This window comes from Sciurus vulgaris (assembly GCF_902686455.1).
Source record: "Sciurus vulgaris genome assembly, chromosome: 16".
In the NCBI taxonomy this organism is placed as follows: Eukaryota; Metazoa; Chordata; class Mammalia; order Rodentia; family Sciuridae; genus Sciurus; species Sciurus vulgaris.
The window spans coordinates 7,748,659-7,774,549 of NC_136477.1; the positions used below are offsets into that span (position 1 = coordinate 7,748,659).

The 25,891-nt window shown below is 40.1% G+C and overlaps 2 protein-coding genes across 2 annotated transcripts in view; one reads left to right on the top strand and one right to left on the bottom strand.

Annotated features, from left to right (window-relative positions):
* LOC306646128 (olfactory receptor 7G2-like) overlaps nt 1-25,891 on the bottom strand; it is a gene marked incomplete at both ends in the record, with an annotated part of 90,014 nt that overhangs the window by 49,486 nt on the left and 14,637 nt on the right. The gene's annotated exons all lie outside the window — the stretch shown is intronic.
* On the top strand, nt 21,799-22,632 carry LOC306646163 (olfactory receptor 7G2-like; the record flags this gene model as incomplete). Its single annotated transcript, XM_079114616.1, has 1 exon — nt 21,799-22,632. The coding sequence occupies one exon, from the start codon at nt 21,799-21,801 to the stop codon at nt 22,630-22,632; it is 834 nt and encodes a 277-aa protein (XP_078970742.1).

Consider the following 25,891-nt stretch of genomic DNA (forward strand, 5'->3'; position numbering starts at 1 on the left):
ATTTATTTGTTTGACACAACTTGTTTCCTCCTTTATTTGACAATTCCTTTAGGATAATTCCTCCCTTTGCTGATTTGCTTCTTTGTTTTTCATCTCTTCCTCATGGAATATTTTGTTGAGAATGTTCTGTAATGCTGGCTTTCTTTTTGTAAATTCTTTTAGCTTTTGTTTATCATGGAAGGATTTTATTTCATCGTCAAATTTGAAGGTAAGTTTTGCTGGGTATAAGATTCTTGGTTGGCATCCATTTTCTTTCAGGGCTTGAAAAATGTTGTTCCAGGACCTTCTAGCTTTTAGGGTCTGGATTGAAAAATCTGCTGATATGCGTATCGGTTTCCCCCTTAATGTAATTTGGTTCTTTTCTCTCACAGCCTTTAAAATTCTGTCTTTATTTTGTATGTTAGGTATTTTCATTATAATGTGCCTTGGTGTGGGTCTGTTGTAATTTTGTGTATTTGGAGTCCTGTAAGCCTCTTGAACTTGATTTTCCATTTCATTCTTCAGATTTGGGAAATTTTCTGATATTATTTCATTGAATAGGTTGTTCATTCCTTTGGCTTGTTTCTCTAGGCCTTCCTCAATCCCAATAATTCTTAAATTTGGCCTTTTCATGATATCCCATAGTTCTTGTAGATTCTGTTCATGATTTCTTACCATCTTCTCTGTTTGTTCAGCTTTGTTTTCAAGGTTAAATATTTTGTCTTCAATGTCTGAGGTTCTGTCTTCCAGGTGTTCTATCCTATTGGATATGCTTTCTATGGAGTTCTTAATTTGGTTTATTGTTTCCTTCATGTCAAGGATTTCTGTTTGGTTTTTTTTTCAATATCTCTAACTCTTTATTGAAATGATCTTTTGCTTCCTGTATTTGCTCTTTTAACTGTCGATTGGTTCGATCAATCAATGCTTGCATTTGCTCTTTCATCTCATCATTCAATGCTTGCATTTGCTCTTTCATCTCCTCGTTTGCTTCCCTGATCATTTTAATTATGTACATTCTGAACTCCTTTTCTGTCATTTCTTCTGCCATGCTGTCATTGGGTTTTATTGATGTAACATCTAGATTTGTTTGCAGCATTTTCTTTCCTTGTTTTCTCATGTTGTTCAGATATCAGTGGACCGCTGAGATATTGCAGATTTCCTCTGTTGATTTACAATGACCCTGAAGATTTCTATATATATCCCCTCTTAGCCTTCAGTAGGCTGAAGTCTTGGAGGAGGTTGATAATGCGGTGCTCCACAAGGAAGCTGCCTCTCTAGGAGTGGTGGCCTTCAGGTGGGGTATATTCCCTGCTAGTGGGCAGAGGTGCCTCCACTTGTTGACCAATGGTCATCCAAAGGGGACCTAGGCTGTGGGCTGAGGCAAGGCCTGTTTGGGCCTGAGCCTCTGGTTTTACCGTCCTTGTGGGAAACCTCACCCAGCAGGGAAGACTCACCCGGTGGGGAGGTCTCGCTGGTCAGTTTCCTCCTAGAGGTTCCCCTCAATTTACAGCTACTGCCTGGGCTGGGCTGCCTTCCTCTGCAAAGTTTCCAGGGGCCCGGCCCTACCTCCTGGGCCTGGGAGCCTCACCCTTCGCAGATGAATCTCCTTAGGCTGCCCCTCCTCAGAGAATTTGCCCATAGGCCTGGAACCTTCGCTCCGCCCTAAGCCTGTCTCTGTGCGGCTCTTCCACCCAGAAGCCTCCTAGATCCTGGGACCCTGTTCTGCACCTAATCGCCTGGCTGCGTGGCCCCTCCTCTGAGCAGCCACCTGTGGCCCCGAACAATCGCTCTGAGTCCCAGAGACCCGCCACAGGCCTCTTCCTCCAGACAGCCGCCCCAGTATGCCGGTGCGGTCACTAGGAGTCCAAGAAACTCACTTCGTGCCTCCTCCTCCCACCAACCACCCGTAGCCCGGGGCAATCAATCACTCCGAGTCGAAGTGACCCTGCCCGTTCCTCCTCCTTCTCCAGATAACCCCCCGGGTGTTCAGGAGCAGTCCCTCTGAGTGGCTCTGAATCCACGTGACCCGCTGCACGGGTCCTCTGGGCAACCGCCCGGAGCTCTGGTGTGGCCCCTCAAGACCAAGCGTCCCACCACGCTTCTCCTCCAGGCAGCCCCCCTGTGTTCAGGAGCTGTCACTTTAAGACCAAACAACTCACCACTCACCTTCTCCTCTGAACAGCCGCCTGGAGCGCTAATGCAGTCACTGCGAGTCCAAAGGACCCGCCGCGCTCCTTCTCCTCCTTCTCCTACTCCTCTGGGCAGGCCCCGGGGTTCAGAAGTGGTCAGGGTCCAAACAGCTCGCCACGCAGCCCCTTCTCTGGCAACCGCCTGTAGTTCCCGTGTAGTCACCCGAATCCAAGCGGCTGCTCCTCTTCCTCCTTGTCCTCAGGGCAGGCCCCTGTGTTCAGAAGCGTCGTTCTGATTCCAAACAGCTCGCCGCGCGGCTTCTCCTCTGGCAACCGCCTGCAGCTCTGGCGCAGTCTCTCTGAATCCAAGTGGCCACGCTCCTCTCCTCCTCCTCAGGGCAGGCCCCGGTGTCCTGAGTCCACACAGTTCTCCCCGCCACTCCTCCCCCGGGCAGCCGCCGGAGCCCCAGTGGCAGCTCCGAGTCCCAGCGCTGTGCCGAGCTGCCTCCTCTATGGCGCTCCAGCGGGGGGAGGGGCGTCTCGCCGGCAGTTCTACTTCACAAAGTTTCCTGCGTTCCGGGACCCCCGTCCCATCCGGGATGCCCCCCCAGGGGGTGAGAGTCACCCGGCTACTTTGAGTTGGTCCCAAGCGTCTCAATATCTCCTCTCTTGAATCCTGAGTTCTGGAGCAACACGTAATGCAGCCACCCTCTAGGCCGCCATCTTGAAAACCTCCAAGTTTTTATTTCTTTACTTCTCTTGCTCTCTTTTCCTTTTGTTTACCTGTACCTTCAGAGTCTCTTTCTCCCTTTTTTGCATACTAATATCCAATTTCTTTTGATTACACTCTCATCCTTTCTATTTGCTAGAACTTCTGTATATTTTTTTATCTCATTAACAGCCACATTCTACATCCCTCTGAATCCTCTTTGTCCTCCATTAGAAACTGCAGACCTTATTGCAAAACTGTGTGTTTTACCAAAGATAATATTTGAACTCATTCTGTTTACTATGATAATTTTGATATTGTCCTTACAGGGGCTATTTGGTCTAGGACTGCATAGTGTCTGAATTGGGCAGTGATATTATTGATCTCCCCGTAAAGAAAGGGTTTTGGAAACCTATAGGACTACTATAAGCTTAAAGGGGGAAATCTGCAATACCCCAGTATGGCACTGCTAGAGGGGAAGATACCTGAACAACATGAAAAAACAAGGGAAGAAAATGATCGAAACAAATCCAGATTCTATATTAATAGAATACAATGACAGTATGTTAGAAGAAATGTCAGAAAAAAACTTCAAATTATACATGATTAAGATGATTAGTGAAGCAAGGGAAGAGATTAGAGAACAAATGCAGGCAATGAATGATAATACCAATAAGCTGAAAGAGCACCTGCAGGAAGCAAAAGATCATTTCAACAAAGAGATAGAGATTCTCAAAAAAAAAAAAAAAAAAAAAAACCAAATCAAAATCCTTGAAATGAAGAAACAATAAACCAAATAAAAAACTCAATGGAAAGCATCACCAAAAGACTAGACCACTTGGAAGACAGAGTCTCATACAATGAAGACAAAATATTTAATCTTGAAAATAAAGTTGTCCAAACAGAGAAAATGGTAAGAAATCATGAACAGAATCTCTGAGAACTATGGGACATCATGAAAAGACCAAATTTAAGAATTATTGGGATTAAAGAAGGCACAGAGATAAAAAAACAAAGGAATGAAAAACCTATTCAATGAAATAATATCAGAAAATTCCCAACACCTGAAGAATGAAATAGAAACTCAAATACAAGAGGCTTACAGAACACCAAATGTACAAAATCAGAACAGATCCACACCAATGCACACTATAATGAAAATGCCTAATATTCAAAATAAAGATAGGATTTTGAAAGCCACGAGACAAAAACAACAGATTACATATAGGGGGAGAACAATACAGATAGCACCAGACATCTCAACCCAGATGCTCAAAGCTAGAAGGGCCTGAAAGAACATGTTTCAAGCTCTGAAAGAACATGATTGCCAACCAAGAATCCTATACCCACCAAAACTATCCTTCAGATTTGAAGATGAAATAAAATCCTTCCATGATAAACAAAAGTTAAAAGAATTTACAAATAGAAAGCCTGCACTACAGAATGTTCTCAACAAAATATTCCATGAGAAGGAAATGAAAAACAAGAATGTATGTCAGCAAAGGGAGGAACTACCTTAGAGAAAAACCACTCAAAGGAGAAACCAAGCCAAGTTAAAAACCAAAAAGAAGGCAAATGTTGGGAATACAAATCATATCTCAATAATAACCCTGAACGTTAATGGCCAAAAAACTCATCAATCAAAAGACATAGACTGGCAGATTGGATTAAAAAGAAAGACCCAACAATATGCTGCCTGCAAGAGACTCATCTCATAGAAAAAGACATCCACAGACTAATGGTGAAAGGATGGGAATAAATCTACCACACACATGGACTCAGTAAAAAAGTGGGGGTTTCCTTCCTTATATCAGATAAAGTGGACTTCAAGCCAAAGTTAGTCAGAAGGGATAAAGAAGGGCATTTCATACTGCTTCAGGGAACCATAAATCAGTAAGACATAACGATAGTAAATATTTAGGCCCCAAACAAAGGTGCATCCCCGTACATCAAAAAAATCCTTCTCAAATTCAGGAATCACATAGAATGAAACATAATAACTCTGGGTGACTTTAATGCACTGCTGTCACCACTAGATAGATCTTCCAAACAAAATCCAACCAAAGAAACCATAGAACTCAATAACACAATCAATAACCTAGACTTAGTAGACATATATAGAATATTCCATCCATCAACGAGTGGTTTCATTTTTTTCTCAGCAGCACATGGAACCATCTCAAAAATAGACCATATGTTATGCCACAAAGCAGCCCTTAGGAAATGCAAAAAATAGAGATACTGCCTTGTGTTCTATCAGATCATAATGGACTGAGAGTAGAAACCAAAGACAAAATAAAAACCAGAAATTACTCCAACACCTGGAGAGTAAATAATATGCTATTGAATGAAACATGGATAACAAAAAACATCAGAGAGGAGATGAAAAAATTCTTAGAGGTCAATGAGAACGACAATACAACATATCAAAATTTCTGGGACACTATGAAAGTGGTATTAAGAGGAAAATTCATTGCATGGAGAGCATTCCAGGAAAGAAAGAAAAGTCAACAACTAAATGACCTAACATTACAGCTCAAAGCCCTAGAAAAAGAAGAACAGAATAACACCAAAAGTAGTAGAAGATAGGAAATAATTAAAATCAGAGCTGAAATCAATGAAATTGAAACAAAAGAAACAAAGCAAAAAATTGACAAAACAAAAAGTTGGTTCTTTGAGAAAGTAAACAAAATACATAAACCCTTAGCCACCCTAACAAAGAGAAGGAGAGAGAAGACTCAAATTACCAAAATACATGATGTAAAAGGAAATATCATGACAGACACCACTGAAATACAGAACATAATGAGAAGCTACTATGAAAACCTGTATTCCAACAAAATAGAAACTCTCGAAGACATTGACAAATTTCTAGAGACATATGCTCCTCCTAAACTGAACCAGGAGGACATACACAATTTAAACAGATCAATATCAAGCAATGAAATAGAAAGAAGCCCTTAAAAATCTACCATCCAAGAAAAGCCCAGGACCAGACAGATTCTCATCCAAATTCTACAAGATCTTCAAAGAAGAACTCATTCCAATACCTCTCAAAGTATTCCAGGAAATAGAAAAGGAGGGTACCCTACCAAACTCATTCTATGAAGCTAATATCACCCTCATACCCAAACCAGGAAAAGACACATTAAGGATAGAAAATTTTAGACCAATATCCTTAATGATTATAGATGCAAATATCCTAAATAAAATCTTAGCAAACCGTATCCAAAAATTGTGCACCACGATCAAGTGGGGTTCATCCCTGGAATGCAAAGATGGTTCAACACTCATAAATCAATAAATGTAATCCATCATGTCAATAGACTTAAGGATAAGAATCATATGGTTATTTCAATTGATACAGAAAAAGCGTTCGACAAAATACAACACCCCTTCATGCTCTAAACACTAGAAAAAATAGGAATAGTAGGAAAATACGTGAACATTATAAAGGCTATTTATGCTAAGCCAACAGTTTTTCTCCAGTTTTAATGGAGAAAAACTGTAACCATTCCCTTTAAAAATGGGAACAAGACAGGGATGTCCTCTTTCACCACTTCTATTCAACATTGTCCTCAAAACTCTAGTCAGAGGAATTAGGCAGACCAAAGAAATTAAAGGGATACGAATAGGAAGAGAGGAACTTAAGCTGTCACTATTTGCAGATGACATGATTCTATATTTAGAGGATCCACAAACCTCCTCCAGAAAACTTCTAGACCTCATCAATGAATTCAGCAAAATAGCAGGCTATAAAATCAACACACATAAATCTAAAGCATTTTTATACACAAGCGACAAAACAGCTGAAAGGGAAATGAGGAAAACAACGTCATTAGCAATAGCCTCAAAAAAAAAAAAATACTCGGGAATCAATCTCACAAAAGAGATAAAAGATCTCTACAATGAAAACTACAAAACATTGAAGAAAGAAATTGAGGAAGACCTTAGAAGATGGAAAGATCTCCCATGTTCTTGGATAGGCAGAATTTATATTGTCAAAATGGCCATACTACCAAAAGTGCTATACAGATTCAATGCAATTCCAATTAAAATCCCAATGATGTACCTTACAGATATAGAGCAAGTAATCATGTAATTCATCTGGAAGAATAAGAAACTCAGTATAGCTATAGCAATCCTCAGCAGGAAGAATGAAACAGGGGGTATTGCAATACCAGAACTTCAACTATACTACAAAGCAATAGTAACAAAAATGGCATTGTATTGGCACCAAAATAGACAGGTAGATCAATGGTACAGAATAAAGGACACGGACACAAACACAAATAAATACAATTTTCTAATACTAGACAAAGGTGCCAAAAATATGCAATGGGAAAAGGTAGCCTCTTCAACAAATGGTGCTGGTATAACTAGAAATCCATATGCAACAGAATGAAAATAAACCCCTATCTCTCACCCTGCACAAAAATCAACTCACAGTTGATCAAGGACCTTGAAATCAGACCAGAGACTCTGCATCTTATAGAAGAATAAGTAGGTCCAAATCTTCAACTTGTTGTTTTAGGATCAGACTTCCTCAACAGGACTCCCATACCAAGAAATAAAAGCAATAGTCAATAACTGGGATAAATTCAAACTAAATAGCTTTATCTCAGCAAAGGAAACTACCAGCAATGCGAAGAGAGAACCTACAGAGTGGGAGAATATCTTTTCCACTCATACTTCAGATAGAGCACTTATTTCCAGAATGTATAAAGAACACAAAAAACTTCACACGAAGAATACAAATAACCCAATCAACAAATGGCTAAAGATATGAACAGACACTTCACAGAAGAAGATCTACAAGCAATCAACAAACATATGAAAAAGTGTTCACCATCTTTAGTAATAAGAGAAATTCAAATCAAAACTACACTAAGATTCCATCTCACCCCAATGAGAATGGCAATTATCAAGAATACGAACAACAACAGGTGTTGGAGTGGATGTGGGGAAAAAAGTAGACTCATACATTGCTGGTGGGGCTGCAAATTACTGCAGCCACTCTGGAAAGCAGTGTGGAGATTCCTTAGAAAACTTGGAATGGACCTACTATTTGACCCATCTATCCCACTCCTTGGCCTATACCCAAAGGACTTAAAATCAGCATACTACAGAGTTACAGCCACATCAATGTTCATAGCTTCTCATTTCACAATAGCCAGACTGTGGAACAAAACTATATGCCCTTCGATTGATGAATGGATAAAGAAACTGTGGTATATATATATACAATGGAATATTACTCAGCTATAAAGAATAATAAAATTATGGCATTTGCAGGCAAATGGATGAAATTGGAGAATATCATGTTAAGTGAGTTAAGTCAATCTCAAAAATCCAAAAGATGAATGATCTCACTGATAACCGGATGATGACACATAATGAGGGCTGGGCAGGGGGCAAGAATGGAGGAAGAAAGGACTATGTAGAGGGAAAAGAGTGGTGGGAGGGGTGGGGGAAGGAAAATATAACGGAATGAATGAAACACCATTACCCTATGTAAATGTGTGATTATGCATATGGTATGCTGTTACTCCATGTACAAACAGAAAGAGCATGTATCCCATTTGTTTACAATAAAAAGAAACAAAAAAAAGAAACTATGTCAGTAATAAAAGGAAAGGATGAAACATGAGAGGTTGTTTATAAATGACACTTCTGAGCTATCCAGAGGCATTCCCAGAGACTGGTCATGACAGCCAACCCAATAGTCAGACAGACCTGTCTCTGCCAAACTCCAACTGTGCATATTGTGTCCATGACAAGTCCTCCTGGGTCCATGGGGCTGACAGGTCCATGAACTACCTCATCAGGAGTTTGATGATCCTTCTCATGATGGTGAGCATACAGTGTTAGAGCGAAGCTCTAGAATATGGATATGCTATGTTCATTCTCCTCTTACTTTCTTTGTGTACAAAGCATGGAATAATTCTAAAGGAACTGTTGTGATCTCATGTGTGAGAAACTGTCCACGAAAGGGAGTTGTGGTTACCAGAAGATGTAAAGAGGAATGGAGGGAGACAATAAGTCAGGGATGCATTATATTATCCTTAGTGCAAATCGCATGAGACAGAGATTTACAATTTTGTTGTTGTTGTTGTTGTTCTTTTTCCTTTTTTTATAAAGCACAAGGTTATAACGTTTAGAGTTATCAAATTCATCTAGATTGATAGTTAGAATACTCTTGCAGTTCCTCATACTCAGAGCTTATCATCATCATAAGTGAACTCTATAGTGGACTTTCCTTTGCATCTAGCTCTGTACTAATGACACTTGATTTTGATTCTCTAAAATCAGTTTTTTCCCTTGAGTTTCATAGAAGCAGAGACTGCGAGATTGATTCTTGCTTTGGGAAATTTAGTTCTGGCACACTCTTAGAAAACAGCAAGCTGGAGAAGTTGAGCAGGTGGAAAACATTTAATCATCATTGGATTCTTGCACAGGGTACAGATTTCCCGTGGTCCTAGGGTTGTGAGGTCATGCTAGCTAAGTGCATTTCTGCTGGAACTTCACGTTGGTCTTTGGTTTTGCACAGTTCTGTGATGTTTGACAAATGATGGAATCTCTAACCTTCACCTCATTGCTTTGGTTTCAGGTTCTATTTTAGTGATCAGTTATGGATAAATCTCAGAAAGGAGAATTGTATAAGGTGGACAGGGGAAGGGCAGTTTTATGCAAGTTCAAGTTCATATGTGGAGTCTATGCTCAATCCAATTCCATGGTCAGAGCTTATGTCTTGCATCTCAGAGGTAGACAAACTGAGAACTGTGTCAGAAAGCTGAAATGTCTTACTTGACTAGGACATAAATGAGTAATTCCCTAGAAAACTGTTTCCATATGAGGTCCCATTAGAATTCACTCTTTTCTCTTTCGCTATTCATAAAATTCACATAATTAGATATCTGAGTGGGGGAGATGGTTCTGTGATATTGAAACCAACTCAAGAGATTATGAAACTAGGTCTCAAGGAAAAGGAATGCCTCAGTTTAACATATTGATGCAAAAAGCATCATTACAAGGATTCAGAAGTGGGGGTGCTTAGTTCTGGGGATTAAGACTTTATGACTTCCTACTTGGGGTGGTCCTCTTCCAAGGACCTGTTCTCCTCAGAGTCCCCACGGATTTGCAGCAGGATCAGGTGCTGTTTCTGGATATATGATGCCAGAGACAGTCAACTGAGTCCCCTTGCTTGGTCTCTCTATGGTCACCCCTCTGTGGAGACACACAGAAGACAGCTGTGCCATGAGTTGAGCTGAGACCGTGGATATCATATTATATCCTAATCCCTTCACTTTTTAATGTGAGCATATATGAAAAGGGTGAATATTATTCATTTTACAAGAGGACTTTTGCCTAGGATAACCTTATCCCTGATAACCTGTATGGCCAAACTGTAATTGCATAACCTCTGAGAATACACAAAGACAGAAAGTTTATGAATTCAAGTAGTACCTGTTTGCATATATTTCCATATTTTTCTTACAAAATATTATTTTGGAGGACTCCAATGAATATTTACCCACCCTCCAATAAATGCCTTCAATTTATTACATCAGTTTACTTCATTTCTACTTTGACATGTTTTCGAGGCTGCAACTGATCTCTGGGTGCTCCTTGTCATTTCATCACTGATCATCTGAGATTCCATCCTGCTGTTTGGTTTAGCAGGAGCTCATTCATTTTCAGTCCTATTTTTACATGACCTCAGGTAACAATGAATCACAGGGTGTCTTTCTGATGTTGATAAAAGTTGGGTAGTTATTCTGTTATTGTGAATAAAGATGATGGTCTAGCCTGTTTCATGATTGCTGGAAGAATTGTAAGGTAGTTTCAATCTTGTGGTGGGTTCACTGGCTACAAGGGTGTCAATAACCTCTTTTGTGTGGTTCCATCAAACTTACCTGCCCATTAGGTGATTCTGATGCTCCAAATTGTCACAATACATTTTCATCTATGCAGTCTGATGCTGGGAGTTAATGTTTTGCTAATTTATATTTCTCTTTTACTGAGGTGGTGTCCTTCACATCTATTATACAAGTCACTTCCTTTTCTTCTCTTTGGGAAATGAGTGTTTGAGATATTTCCATTGAGGTGTTTGTCTTTTTATCAATGTATAACAGCTCTTTATTTATCTGGAAATTCAATCCTTTATAATAAAGACCAAATCATTACAGAACATGTTGACATCAGAAGCCTATTCACCCTTGTTAAGCCCCACACAAAAAATCACATGTGGTATGATTCAATTTACACAAAGTCCAACAGTAGGCAAAACTTACCTATCTAAGAGGAGTCAGCATATGGTTTTTGTCAAGAGGGAGAAATGACTGGTAGGTGGTAAGTAATAGATTCTGGGTTAGAGTAGACTCTATTTCTTTGTCCAGTTGGTGAATATATGGGTGATTTGCTTTGTTAAATTTCATCAATATGTGTGAATATTGACAATATGGGTGCTTTTTATGTATATATGCTGTACTTCAATTTAAGCTTATAAAAAGATAAACCCATAAAAAGAAGCCATCTTGAACCTGAACACGTGTGCATCCACTAAACACTATAAAGCTGATTAAAAAAATAGGCCAAACACACCAAAAGTGAATTGTCATAAATAAAACCTTTTTTATTTTAATTTCAGTGGCATCAAACCTACTGTATTTACTTAGAATTTGAAATGATTCAGAAATCTACATTTCTTTTGACCTCAAATTCAGGAATAAATTAAGTCCTCATTGTGTCAAGAGTTTTCTGGACTGTCTCCTCTGAACAGCTGGTTTTTGCATCTCTCCCTGAGCTAATATCTTATGTCTTCATTAATGAATCAAAATGACTCCTAAAATCTATTTTCTTGTGTTAACAATCTCCAAGCCCTCCTTTCATGAACCATATGTGTATTACATTCTTCTTCCATGGTGGTGCAGAAATTTTAGAAACAGGTAATTTTTTTTAAATGATCACCATTCACTGAATCATACCTAGAATTATCTTTTTGGCTTTTTGGGGGCAGGTATTCTCTGTTTTATCACCTTTTTATACAGGAAATAGAGAGTTTCATAAAATGAAATTTATCTTACTTTTGTTCTCACATGGTTTGTTTCTGATATTACTTCTTAGGATAAGATCACCTTCAAAGTAGCTGGCCTGAGATATGGTGAATGCAGTAGAGAGGAAGGGTGTGTCTCTGTGGGATGGGCTGTTAAGTTAGGTATGGGAAGAAAAAGGGAGAAGGAAAAGGTGGCACTCTCAGGGTGTCTCAGTGAGAGCAAAGCCAATGCCAGATTGGGGAAGGAGAGGAGTTGTCAGACTAGCCATTTCCTCAGACAATGGTCCTGATCAAGAGGACAAGAAGCTCACTGCACAGGAGTCCCTGCTGAGCTAGCTGTGCTGATGGGATGCTGGATCCCTCCATGTGAGGTTCACCCAGGCACCCAGGTGACATAGCTCAGTGTCCCCTGTTTTCCTAGTAGGACTCCTGCCCTTCCTCCTTCTTCTTCTCCTCCTCCTCCTCCTCCTCCTCCTCCTTCAGCAGCTGCACAAGCAATCAGGAAAGTGGGGCTGGGACATAGTGTGTCTCTTACCCTAAGATGCAGCTTAGGACTCACTCACAATCTGCAGATGGTTTCTTTTCTTTTTTCAAGTCCCTGCACACATCATCTTTCCTCTAATTCCTCTGTTTGGGAAATAACATGTAGAGCATTGCACATTAATGACTGTGATCTAACCATAAAGTTACAGTTGTTAAGACTGCCTTATCAAAATAATGGTCAACAACTGAGATTTCAGGAAGCCCACTCTCTGCTCCTGATGTGGCCCCTATTTTGATGCTGCCTCTAGTCTTACACCACCTATGTGGATGGAGAATTGAAGACCTTGATAGCCAAGGGGTCTCTGTGGCAGCCCTCTGGTAGAAGGTTCAGTGGGCTTGTAATGTAATCCTGCTGGCACTTCAGGGTTCCTATCATGGTGCTGGTTGTCACATGTAACCTCGTGTGATAGCAGATGGCACCTTCCAAGTTCTGACATCCCAGGTTCAAATGTACAAGAATTCCCTTGTAGAAATGCCCCCGTGGGGCTGTGGTAGAGCAGAGTTAGAGTGCTTGCCTAGCATGTGCAGTCCTGGATTCAAACCCAGCACTGAAAGGGTGGTGGGGTGGGGATCTCTCTCCCTGAACCACCGAGTTTCCACATTTTTTCAATCCTATAGTTTGGATATCTGTCCTGCCATGCCCCATGCACTGAAACCTGGTTGCCAGCCTGCAACATGATAGGAGGGGATGGCACCAGTCAGAGGGGCTGCAGTGCAAGGCCGGTAAAGGGAGGGTGGGACCCCAGAGTCTCCTCTCTCTCTTTCTCTTCCCTTTTCCTCTACCACATGCTCCCTCCATGAGGTACTGCCCTGTTACAGTCCAGAGTGACAGAGGAAGAAACAGTGAAGGGAAACATCCAAAGTCCTCAGCCAAAACAAACCTTTCCACTTTTAAGTAGCTTCACCTAACATACTTGTTATAGCAAGAGAAATCTGACTAACACAAGATCTTTGCTAATATATATTTATTTGATGTACTCTCACATCTACAGGACATAGGATTACCCAAAAACTAGAATCAGGCTTCCTGAAGCAGTTAGTTAAATGCCAGGCCTTTGTTTGGAGATGAAAAGGAGCCCCATATTTCTTTAGAGAGTTGCCATGTGTTGCATGGGCAGGGCTCATGCAGTGCAGCTGAGCAGGGACATGCAGAGAACTGAGTGGTGCAGACATGGCCTCAGGGGTCAGGAACCTGCCACCCTGAATCCTTCACTTCTACAGAGTTGGTCTTCAAGGACATGCACTCTTGGGATCAGAAGGTTAGTACAATAGCTGATCTAATGAGGAGCTCTGGGTATTGAGCCCCAGGGACACAGAGACTGCAGAAGTCACCCTGGGAACACCTCACTCAGCAGCCCTGCCCCAGCCAGGAAGCAGACCTGGGCCCTCTTCCAGAGATGAGCCTTAATCAGCATCCTCAGACTCACTAAGTCTGCCTCTATTTCCTGAGGACACACCTTATTTCTTCAATATCAGGTTGCGATTGAACCAGATTCCTCTTAAAGTCAACCAGGTTATTAAAGTTCTTTAATCTTATCCTAAAGTCTATTGACATGGATTATTTTTATTGATTTATGGATGTTAAAACATCCTTGCATCCCAGGGATGAAACCCACTTGATCATGATGCATGATTTTCTTAATATATTTTTGGATACGGTTTGCCAATATTTTGTTAAGGATCTTTGCATGTATATTCATCAAGGATATTGGTCTAAACTTTTCTTTCCTTGATGTGTCTTTGCCTGGTTTGGGTATGAGGGTGATATTAGCTTCATAGAATGGGTTTGGCAGGGTACCCACTTTTTCTATTTCCTGGAATACTTTGAGATGTATTGGAGTGAGTTCTTCATTGAAGGTCTTGTAGAACTCGGCTGAGAATTCGTCTGGCCAGGCTTTCCTTGGATGATAGGTTTTTAATGCCTTCTTCTATTTCATTGCATGATATTGATCTGTTTAAATTGTGTATGTCCCCCTGGTTCAGTTTGGGAGGAGCATATATGTCTAGAAATTTGTGAATGTCTTCAGTAGATTCTATTTTGTTGGATAGAGATTTTCAAAGTAGCTTCTCATTATGTTCTGTATCTCAGTGCTGTCTGTCTTGATATTTCCTTTTTCATTATGTATTTAAGTAATTTGAATCTTCTCTCTCCTTCTCTTTGTTAGTGTGGCTCTGGGTTTGTCTATTTTCTTTACTTTCTCAAAGAAACATCTTTTTGTTTTGTCAATTTATTTATTTATTTATTTATTTATTTTAATTAAAAAACATAGATTTACATAGGGCAATGTTGTTTGATTCATTCTGTTATTTTTTCCCTTCCCCCCCACCTCTCCCACCCCTCTTTTCCCTCTATACAGTCCTTCCCTCCTCCATTCTTACCACCCTCCTTATCCCTAACCCTAAACCTAACCCTAACCCTAACGCTAACCTCTCCTACCCCCTCTTATATGTCCTGATCCGCTTATCTGCGAGATCATTCATCCTTTAGTTTTTTGAGATTGGCTTATCTCACTTAGCATGATATCTTCCAATTTCATCCATTTGCCTGCAAATGCCATAATTTTATCATTCTTCATGGCGGAGTAATATTCCATTGTGTATATATATGTATATATATATATATGCCACAGTTTCTTTATCCATTCATCAACTGTAGGGCATCTATGTTGGTTGCACAATCTGGCTATAGTGAATTGAGCAGCTATGAACATTGATGTGGCTGTATCTCTGTAGTATGCTGACTTTAAGTCATTTGGGTATAGGCCAAGGAGTGGGATAGCTGGGTCAAATGGTGGTTCCATTCCAAGCTTTCTGAGGAATCTCCATACTGCTTTCCAGAGTGGCTGCACTAATTTGCAACCCCACCAGCAATGTATGAGTGTACATGTTTCCCCACATCCTCGCCAACACCTATTATTGCTTGTGTTCTTGATAATCGCCGTTCTACTTGGGGTGAGATGAAATTTTAGGGTAGTTTTGATTTGCATTTCTCTTCTTACTAGAAATGTTGAACATTTTTTCATATATCTGTTGATTGCTTGTACATCTTCTTCTGTGAAGTGTCTATTCATTTCCTTAGCCCATTTGTTGATTGGATTATTTGTATTCTTGGTGCAGAGTTTTTTGAGTTCTTTATAGATTCTGAAAATTAGTGCTCTCTCTGAAGTATGTGTGGCAAAGATTTTCTCCCACTCTTTAGGCTGTCTCTTCACATTACTGATGTAAGTGATGAATCTACAGAAAGAGAAATTAGGAAAACTACCCCATTCACAATAGCATCCAAAGAAATGAAATACTTGGGAATCAATGTCACAAAAGAGGTGAAAGACCTCTACAATGAGAACTACAGAACACTAAAGAAAGAAATCAAAGAAAACCTTAGAAGATGGAAAGATCTCCCATGTTCTTGGATAGACCGAATTAATATTGTCAAAATGGCCATACTACCAAAAGTGCTATACAGATTCAATGCAATTCCAATTAAAATCCCAATGGTGTACCTTACAGAAATAGAGCAAGCAATTATGAAATTCATCTGGAAGAATAAGAAACCCAGAAGAGCTAAAGCAATCCTCAGTATGAAGAGCGAAGCAGGGGGTATCGCAATACCAGATCTTCAACTGTATTACAAATTAATAGTAACAAAAACGGCATGGTATTGGTACCAAAATAGACAGGTAGATCAATGGTACAGAATAGAAGACATGGACACAAACCCAAATAAATACAATTTTCTAGTACTAGACAAAGGTGCCAAAAATATGCAATGGAGAAAAGATAGCCTCTTCAAAAATGGTGCTGGGAAAACTGGAAATCCACATGCAACAGATTGAAACTAAACCCCTATCTCTCACCCTGCACAAAACTCAACTCAAAATGGATCAAGGACCTCGGAATCAGACCAGAGACCCTGCATCTTATAGAAGAAAAAGTAGGTCCAAACCTTCAACTTGTTGGCTTAGGATCAGACTTCCTTAACAGCAAGCACTCCCATAGCACAAGAAATAAAAGCTAGAATCGACCACTGGGATAGATTCAAACTAAAACGTTTTGTCAATTTTTTGAATTGTTTTTTTTGTTTCAATTTCATGGATTTCAGTTCTGTTTTTAATTATTTCCTATCTTCTACTACTTTTGCTGTTATTCTGTTCTTCTTTTTCTAGGGCTTTGAGCTGTAATGTTAGGTCATTTAGTTGTTGACTTTGCATTCTTTTCTTGAATGTGCTCCATATAAGGAATTTTCCTCTTACTACTGCTTTCATAGTGTCCCAGAGATTTTGATATGTAGTATTGTCATTCTCATTGACTTCTAAGAATTTTTTTATCTCCTCCCTGATGTTTTCTGTTATCCATGTTTCATTCAATAGCATATTATTTACTCTCCAGGTGTTGGCGTAATTTCTGTTTTTCATTTTGTCATTGATTTCTACTCTTATTCCATTGTGATCTGATAGAACACAAAGCAGTATCTCATTTTTTTGGCATTTCCTAAGGGCTGCTTTGTGGCATAACATATGGTGTATTTTCGAGAAAGTTCCATGTGCTGCTGAGAGGAAAGTGAATCCGCTAGTTGATGGATGGAATATTCTATATATGTCTATTAATTCTAGGTTATTGATTTTGTTATTGAGTTCTGTGGTTTCTTTGTTTGGTTTTTGTTTGGAAGATCTATCTAGTGGTGACAGCGGTGTGTTAAAGTCACCAAGAATTATTGTGTTGTGGTGTATGTAATTCCTGAAATTGAGAAGGGTTTGTTTGATGTTAAGGAATGCACCATTTTTTGGGGCATGAACATTTACTATGGTTTTGTCTTCCTGATTTATGGTTCCCTTAAGTAGTAGAAAATGTCCTTCTTTATCCCTTCTGACTAACTTTGCCTTGAACTCCTCTTTAACTCATATAAGGTTGGGAACTCCCACTTTTTTCTGATTCCATGTGCATGGTAGGTTTATCCACATCCTTTTACCTTTAGTCTGTGGATGTCTTTTTCTATGAGATGAGTCACTTGCAGGCAGCATATTGTTGGGTCTTTCTTTTTAATCCATTCTGCCAGTCTATGTCTTTTGATTGATGAGTTTAGGCCATTAACATTCACGGTTATTATTTAGATATGATTTGTATTTCCAGTTATTTCGCTTATTTTTGATTTTTAAGTTGCCTTGGTTTCTCCTTTGAGTGCTTTTTCTCTAAGGTAATTCCTCCCTTTGCTGACATACATTGTTGTTTCTAATTTCCTCCTCATGGAATACTTTGTTGGGAACGTTCTGCAGTGCAGGCTTTCTATTTGTAAATTCTTTTAACTTTTGTTTATCATGGAAGCATTTTATTTCATCTTCAAATCTGAAGGTTATTTTTGCTGGGTATATGATTCTTGGTTGACAACCATGTTCTTTCAGAGCTTGAAATATATTGTTCTAGGCCCTTCTATCTTTTAGAGTATGGGTTGAGAAGTCAGCTGCTATCCATATTGGTCTCGTCCTATATGTAATCTGATGCTTTTCCCTTGTGGCGATCAAAATCCTATCTTTATCTTATATATTAGGCATTTTCATTATAATGTGACTTGGTGTGGATCTGTTGTGATTTTTTGCATTTGGTGTTGTGTAAGCCTCTTGTATTTGATTTTCCATTTCATTCTTCACGTTTGGAAAATTTTCTGATGTTATTTCTTTGAATACATTGTTCATTCCTTTGATGTGTATGTCTGTGCCTTCCTCAATCCCAATAATTCTTAAATTTGGTCTTTCCATGATGTCCCATAGTTCTTGGAGATTCTGTTCACACTTTCTTACCATCTTCTCTGTTTGAGCAACTTTATTTTCAAGTTTAAATATTTTGTGTTTATTGTCTGAGGCTCTGTCTTCCAAGTGGTCTAGTCTTTTTGTGATGCTTTCCATTGAGTTTTTTATTTGATTTATTATTTCCTTCATTTCAAGAATTTCCATTTGGTTTTTTTTGAGAATCACTATCTCTTTGTTGAAATGATCTTTTGCTTCCTTCAGGTGCGCTTTCAGCTTATTGGTATTATCATTCATTGCTTGCATTTTCTCTCTTATCTCATCCTTTGCTTCGCGAGTCATCTTAATCATGTATAATCTGAAGTCCTTTTCTGACATTTCTTCTACCATACTGTCATTGTATTCTATTAATATAGAATTTAGATTTGTTTTGGTCATTTTCTTCCCTTGTTTTTTCATGCTTTTCATATATCTTCCCCACTAGCAGTGCAGATCTTGGGTATTGCAGATGTCCCCCTATAGGCTTTTAGTGGCCCTATAGGTTTACAAAACCCTTTCTTTAAGGGGAGATGTGTATTAGCAATGCCCAATTCAGACACTATGCAACCCTCGACCAAATAGCCCCTATGAAGACAATAACAAAATTGTCATAATAAACAGAACGAGTTCAAATATTATATTCAGTAAAACAAACAGATTTGCAATAAGGTCTCTTTTTCTAATGGAGGACAAAGAGGATGCAGAGGGATGCAGAATGTGACTGTTAATGGGATAAGGAAAGAATATACAGAAGTTCTAGATAATAAAAGGGTGAGAGTGTAATCAAAAGAAATTGGATGATAGCATGCAAAAAAGGGAGACAGAGACTCTGAGGGAACAGGTAAACAAAAGGAAAAGAGAGCAAGAAAAGTAAAGAAATAACAGTCATATAATAATGAAACATCCCAGAGTTCAGTAACCTGATGCATGAGAGGTACCTGACAATGAGCTTCAAGCCTCCAGCAGGCATCTCAGGATGGCATTTTTCCCACCTAAAGATTGGAGCTACAGTTTCTAGAATTATCCATGATGACCGCTCTGGCTTCGAAATGTGTTGACAAATGGGGAGCTGCAGCTCAGGGTGTGGCCGTGGTTAGCTGGAGGTCCTGGAGGCAGGATGCAGTTCTTCAGGCAGGAGTCCTGGAGGTCCAGAGTGTTTGGTATGGTTGTGGGATCCTGGAGGCTGGGTGCAATCAGTCAGTCTGGGGTCCTGGTGATAGGGCACCTTTAGTTGGTCTGGGGGTCCTGGCAGCAGGGAGCAGTCAGTGGATATGAGGGCCCCAGAGGCAGGGAGTGATCAGTCGGGTTGAGGGATCCTGGAGACGGGGCTCAGTCAGTCCAGCCAGGGGTCCTATGGGGCCGGGCTGTTGTCTCAAAATGGCGGTAGCCACGAGTAATCATCCCAGCAGGTACTGTGACAGAGATATTCCAGGCAGCAGCAGGCAGCTGGTGCTATACATGATCACTTTTCTGACTGTTTGTGGATGATCGGGAGGTGAACCTCCTGTGTTGGGTGATGGATTGGTGTAAGGCAGGTGATGGACAGATGAGAGGTAGGCAAATGGCGGATGATAGATGCCTGACAGTAAGCAATCTGCACTCATAATGGCATTCATATGCTGGCAGACTGCAGGTCATCACAGCAGATAAATGGGTTAAACATCAGGGGATTGATAAGCAGCAAAAACTGCCTCACCAAGAAACAGATATCCTCTGCTTGAAAGTGGAGTTATGGGGTGACAAGGAATGCAGCCTCCCTCTAGTCCGCCATCTTGTGAGCCCTTTTGAATTTATTTTTAATTCATATATATTTTCTCATATCAACTGGCCAAACAAATATTGATATAATTGGTGATTCCTTCGTGATTTCCTACCTATCCATTCCACAGGGAAATTCAGCATATTACACACATAAACCTGATGATTGCATTTATGATGCTGGGGATGCTTTTCTTGGTCCTCATTCCTCAATTGCCCTGACACATTCTTCTTTCTGTGGAGTAAAGAATGCTCTGTGAAGGTGCATGGCAGTAAAAACATAAATGGCAGGGAAAGTGAATTTCAGGCCCCTATCTCACCCCACATGGGGTGCTTTGATTCTACTCATTTCTCACCATGAAGCATCCCCACAATCTTTCCCATGTTCATTGGGGATAGTTTAATAAAAGCTGTAAGTGCTCCAGGTGTGCAGTGTGATGGTGGGATGTGGATATACATTGCAATGTGGTTATCATGATGGCATGAATTGACACATCTCCCTGCACATCCCTTTGTAGAAATGCAACATCCAGGCTGCTCTCAGAGTTGAGGGCTTCCTTTTCACAAAGCATGTTCTAGAACCTCTGCGACCTTCAGTCTGTGTGGATTCAACATCACCCCAAATGCTGAAAGCTGCCCCAGGCACTTCTGCCTTCCTCTGACTAGAAAGAACACTGCTCCAACAGACATGCCTGGTAAACCCTGCCTATCTTATAATTGTGCTATCTTGTGTTTGTTGTGTTAATTTTCATCATATTCAGATTTTTCTGTGTATTTCACTGATATTTCTGTCATGTATCAGAATATTTTTTCAAATATGGTGTCCAAATAACCAACTAAATAGAGTAGCTACCTTAAGAGGAGACACAGAATCTCATGTGTTATGTTGATGTTAATTAATTACTTAAGGAGATGGGTGATGTTTCTGTGGGGGGGTCCTCTGAGCTTCAAGTGTAGAAGCAACATTTAATAGACTTTGCTCAGGTCCACCTGGATGGATGACATCCAGCTGCTGATGCTAATTTCATGGATACAAGTGGACACACTTGGAAGGCAAGGGTGAAACTAGAGATTTTGATCAGGAAGAAAATATTAATGCACAGGAAAAACATGAGACCTAAGTGATCATCTAGGAATGTGCTATTTAGACACATTAACAGAGACTAATTGTGAATCAGTTCAGCTGTCCACATATCTGAGCTAAAACCCAGTCTTGACCAAGCCTTCTGTGTGGATCTCAAATTCATGATATAACCTCACCTTACCTAAGTGTCCTTATGCACAAATGTGCATGACGGTGAAAAATAACACACATGCACTTTGATTCCTCTGTCAGGTGACTCTGAACAAAGCCAAAATGAGGGAATTTTTGCTGTATAAGAAACATTTCAAAAATTTATTCTCCTCTATTTTATAACATCTTGGAATATAGCTGATTGAAAATATATGCCTTTGGCTTTGTTTATTTCTCATATTTAGCACAAAAAGTGGAACAAAGTCAGTGTTCCATATAAATTTATTCAAATCAAGGGCGTGGAGGTAAAAAGGAATGAATGAAAATGGATCTGAGAAAATAGCAGAGAAAATTGTCTGAATATTCACTGGAGTTCACAGTGCCCTGGGGGATATTTTCTGTTCCATAAACTTTCTCAAAATTCAGCATGCACTGAAGTTACCTGTAGCACTTGAAGCAGACGTGGGGTCCTCGTCCCCACTGCTGGTGGTTCAGCAGTCTGCCTGGAGTGGCGACCAAGGATCTGCATATGTAACATCTCCCAGCACTGCAGCTGCTGTCCACACATCGTAAGGTCTTCTCACCCTGTCTTTTCCACCAGATTCTTCACCAACATGGAACCCCATAACCAAACAGCCATTTCACAACTCCTACTCCTGGGACTTTCAGATGACCCAGCACTGCAGCCAGTGATCTTCAGCCTGTTCCTGTCAATGTACCTGGTCACCATCCTGGGAAACCTGCTCATGATGCTCATGGTCAGCTCTGACTCCCACCTCCACACTCCCATGTACTTCTTTCTTTGCAATCTCTCCTTTATCGATATCTGTTTAAGTACTTGCACAATCCCCAGGATGCTGATGAACCTTCAAACACAGAATCAGAGAATCACTTACACAGGCTACCTCTCCCAGGTCTGTTTTATTGTATTTTTTGCATTTGTGGAAAAGTTTCTCCTTGCAGTGATGGCCTATGACCACTATGTGGCCATTTGTCACCCCATGAATTACACAGTCATCATGAATCCCTGCCTTTGTGTTCTACTTGTTCTGTTCTGTCTTCTCATTAGCCTTCTGATTGCTCTCCTCCACACACTGATGTTGCTGTGGGTGACCTTCTGCACAGAACTTGAGATCCCCCACTTCTTCTGTGAACTTGCTCAGGTCATTGAGCTCTCCTGTTCTGATTCCTTCATTGATAATATCCTGATTTATGTTTCATCTTGCATATTTGGTGGTCTTCCTCTTTCTGGAATCATTTTCTCTTATGTTCATGTCATGTCCTCTGTCTTGAGAAGGCCCTCATCAGAAGGAAAGTTTAAAGCCTTTTCCAGCTGTGTGTCTCACCTGTCTGTGGTCTCCTTGTTCTATGGGACAGATTTTGGGGTGTATATTAGTTCTGCTATCTCTGACTCTTTAAGAGAGTCTGCAGTAGCTTCAGTGATGTAATCTGTGGTTCCTCAAATGCTGAACCCCTTTATCTACTGTGTGACAAATGGGGACATGAAGGGGACCTTGAGAAAACTTGTCAGTAGGACAGCGTCTCTTTTATAAAGCTTCAGTTGCTTTGAACTTGGGTTTCTAGAGTAAGTCACAGTGACAGGATCCCTAAAACCTCGATCTTCTGTCCATGTATTCTCCAAAAATGATGATATAATATAATGACTAGGTGCATTTTACCTCTGATTTAATTATTATTATTATTATTTTTGCCTATTCCCTTGACGTTAGACAAATAATTTCAATAATATAAACACAATTTTTTATATGCCCTCACAGGATCCATGCCTGGGGTAAGGGACTCTAATTTTAGAGATACTTGTGATGCTTTCTTAGAAAAAGGCAAGTTTGATTCCGGTGCAGTGGTGTACACCTGTAATCCCAGTGACTTAGGAGGCTGAGGCAGGAGGATCACAATTTCAAGATCAGACTCAGCATTTCAGCGTGGTACCATTTATATCCCACAAACAAATATGGAACCATTTCACTAGCCAGGTACAACTTTCTAAGATCATAATGGCATCGACCATGTCCAGTGTCATTGTCATATTATTTGAAATTGCCACAATTAGTTGACATCAGTGGTCTGAGATGGTTATGAGAACATTCAAACTCATCAGTAAAGATGTCTTTTGTCCTAATAAGAAAAGCAAAATCTGACATTAATATGTTGCTGTAACAAGACACTTCCCATGCATTACCAAGACTACTGAGGCAGGGGATGTACCCCAGTGGAGTAGGATTTTCATCTGGCCTCCATGTGGTGGGCTGGTTTCCTCCGAAGTCACCAGGTGAGAGCAGGAAATTCAAGTGTGATACCTTGACGTGATGGTAGAGGAAGAAAGTTGAGTGCTATTCCTGGTCAATGGATAGGTGACTTGTCCATGGATCAATTAAAATGAATCTTTTAGAGAATTTAACAGTGACCCTCAGCATAGGCCCAGAACCTTTCCAGCTAATTTTTTTTTTATTTACTTATATAACAATGGCTAATATTGCTTGTTTGAGGGAAGAGGACTTGCTGAAAAGACTTTCTCGTGTGGGTCTTCAGTGTGATCACATGTTTCATTATAAGAGAGTCTGACATGTAGAAGAAATGGAGAGAAGGAAGTCTGGCAACCGCAAAGACAGAAATCAGAATGATACAGCTAATGTTTGAGTCTTTGTTCCAGTGAATACTGTCATTTGTATAAGGCTTCAATGAAATGTTATCACCTCTGTCAATATCCCTATACAATTTATTACATAAATATTCTTCTTTTTTGAACTTGCCAGAGTTCAAATTAAGTAAATTTATTCCAAGTCTTATCATTAGTATCTTCTTGCTTTGGGGGATCATTCATGTGGAGTACAGCAGTTACTCTCTCATTTCCCTTTTTCACTGAAAAGATTTTGTTTAATTATAGTCAAAAATATTTTGAAAATTTCATCATCAGTTTTTGAAAATTCAAGGTTAGACACAGTTCCAATCTTGGGGATGTTAGAGAAGGTGAATAACTAGAAGAAAGCATCCCAACAAAGCCATCATATATAGAGTCGATAACTTCTACCTGATCATGTTGTTAGAGCCACTAGAATTTGATTCTGACCTACCAGCACTGAGAGACGAAGATGTGGCACTCATGCGCCACAGAGTGAATCCTGAGACCCGCTCCTGGAAAACCACATTCTTCCCATGCAGTAATGCCATGCACCATTCTCAGGTTCAGTGTCTACAAAATTGGTATAATTAGGTGATATCAGTGTTCTGACAGTATTGGGACATTTTAGAAAATTCTCAGTAAATATGTCCTCAGTTTAAGAAGAAGAAGAAACTCTAATACTAATACACTCAAACCAGAAGAGCCGCCGTTTGTTTCAATGACTCAGAGGCCTGGGCTGTGCTGGAACAGAGCAGGGCTTCCTTCAGTCCTCCAGGACATGGATCCTGCCTGGGCTGACTCTCCTCCAGGTCAGCAGTGACTGCACACCCTGACTTGATGGCAGAGGTAGAAAACCCTCCCTTTGGTCCATTAAGCTCACTTTTCCTGGATCCAGCAGACTGCATCTCCACAGAGGACTGAATGGTGGTCTTCAAACTGTGTCCAGATCCTCTCCCCAAAACAGGTAGATTTTTCTGTGATACATGGGTGAAAGTTGTCTGTTGAGGACAAGGTAGGTGCAGAGGAAGGGCTAATCCTGGATGATCCGGGAGCATCCAAGGTGCAACCATGTTTCCTTATAATTCACACTGAGGACACTGAGGAGAGGAGGTGGCATTGTGATCATGCAGGTAGAATCTGGGTTGACAGTGTGTCTGATAGCTGATACATCATAAATTCCACCCTTTGAAATGCATTTTCACAGGACTCTAAAGTGTTTTTATCACTCTGGAGTGATCCTCATACAGTTATCACATAACCGTGCTGCTTTTTATGTTGTTGAAATTCATAGTTTATGAATGAACTCCACGTCTTCTGTTCTTCTGATCCCTGTGCTTCAGGATCAATCACGTCTCCTTTGTTTGAGCAGGTATTCTTTTAGTTTTAAGGTCTTGTATTTTAAAAGTGTGTGTGGTGACATTACAAGTAAGGGACATTTCTGATGTTGGTGAAATCTTGGTAGCTTTATTTCTGCTATTGTGATAAAACTGTTTGCAAATCTCCCTCATGTCTCCTGAAGGAAATACAAGGTGGTTTTTTTCCTTGAATGGAATTACTGGCTCACAGAACAGTTTGCCAAGTTGGTGACTTTCAGAATTTTCCTCAGTGGTTGAATGACTTGCCTTACCATTAGACACCATGGGGATACCCAGCCTCCTACCAACACTTTCATTAATGCTGACGATCAAATGTGTGTAAAACAGCTTGCAGTGAATGAATTTTCTCTTGTTATGAGTTTGAGAGCCCGCATCTTCTCATGACATCTCACTTTAGTTGTTTATCTCATTTATAAGTGGACTCAGAATAGCTTTTCAGGTACTTGGTCTGGCAGTCTTTAAATTTTATTCATGCTAATAGTTATTTTCTCATGTGTCTCCATTTGCACACACTTCCTAGTATTGAGCATCGCCCACACATAGGCGCACAGGTTTCACATGGTTCAGTTTGTTTGTATTTCCCCTCATGGTGTGTGTTCAGTAGGTCTCGACACTGAAAACCTTACCAAAGAGTTTTTCATTTTTTTATTTGTTCTACTTAGTTGTACATGACAGTAGAATGCATTTATG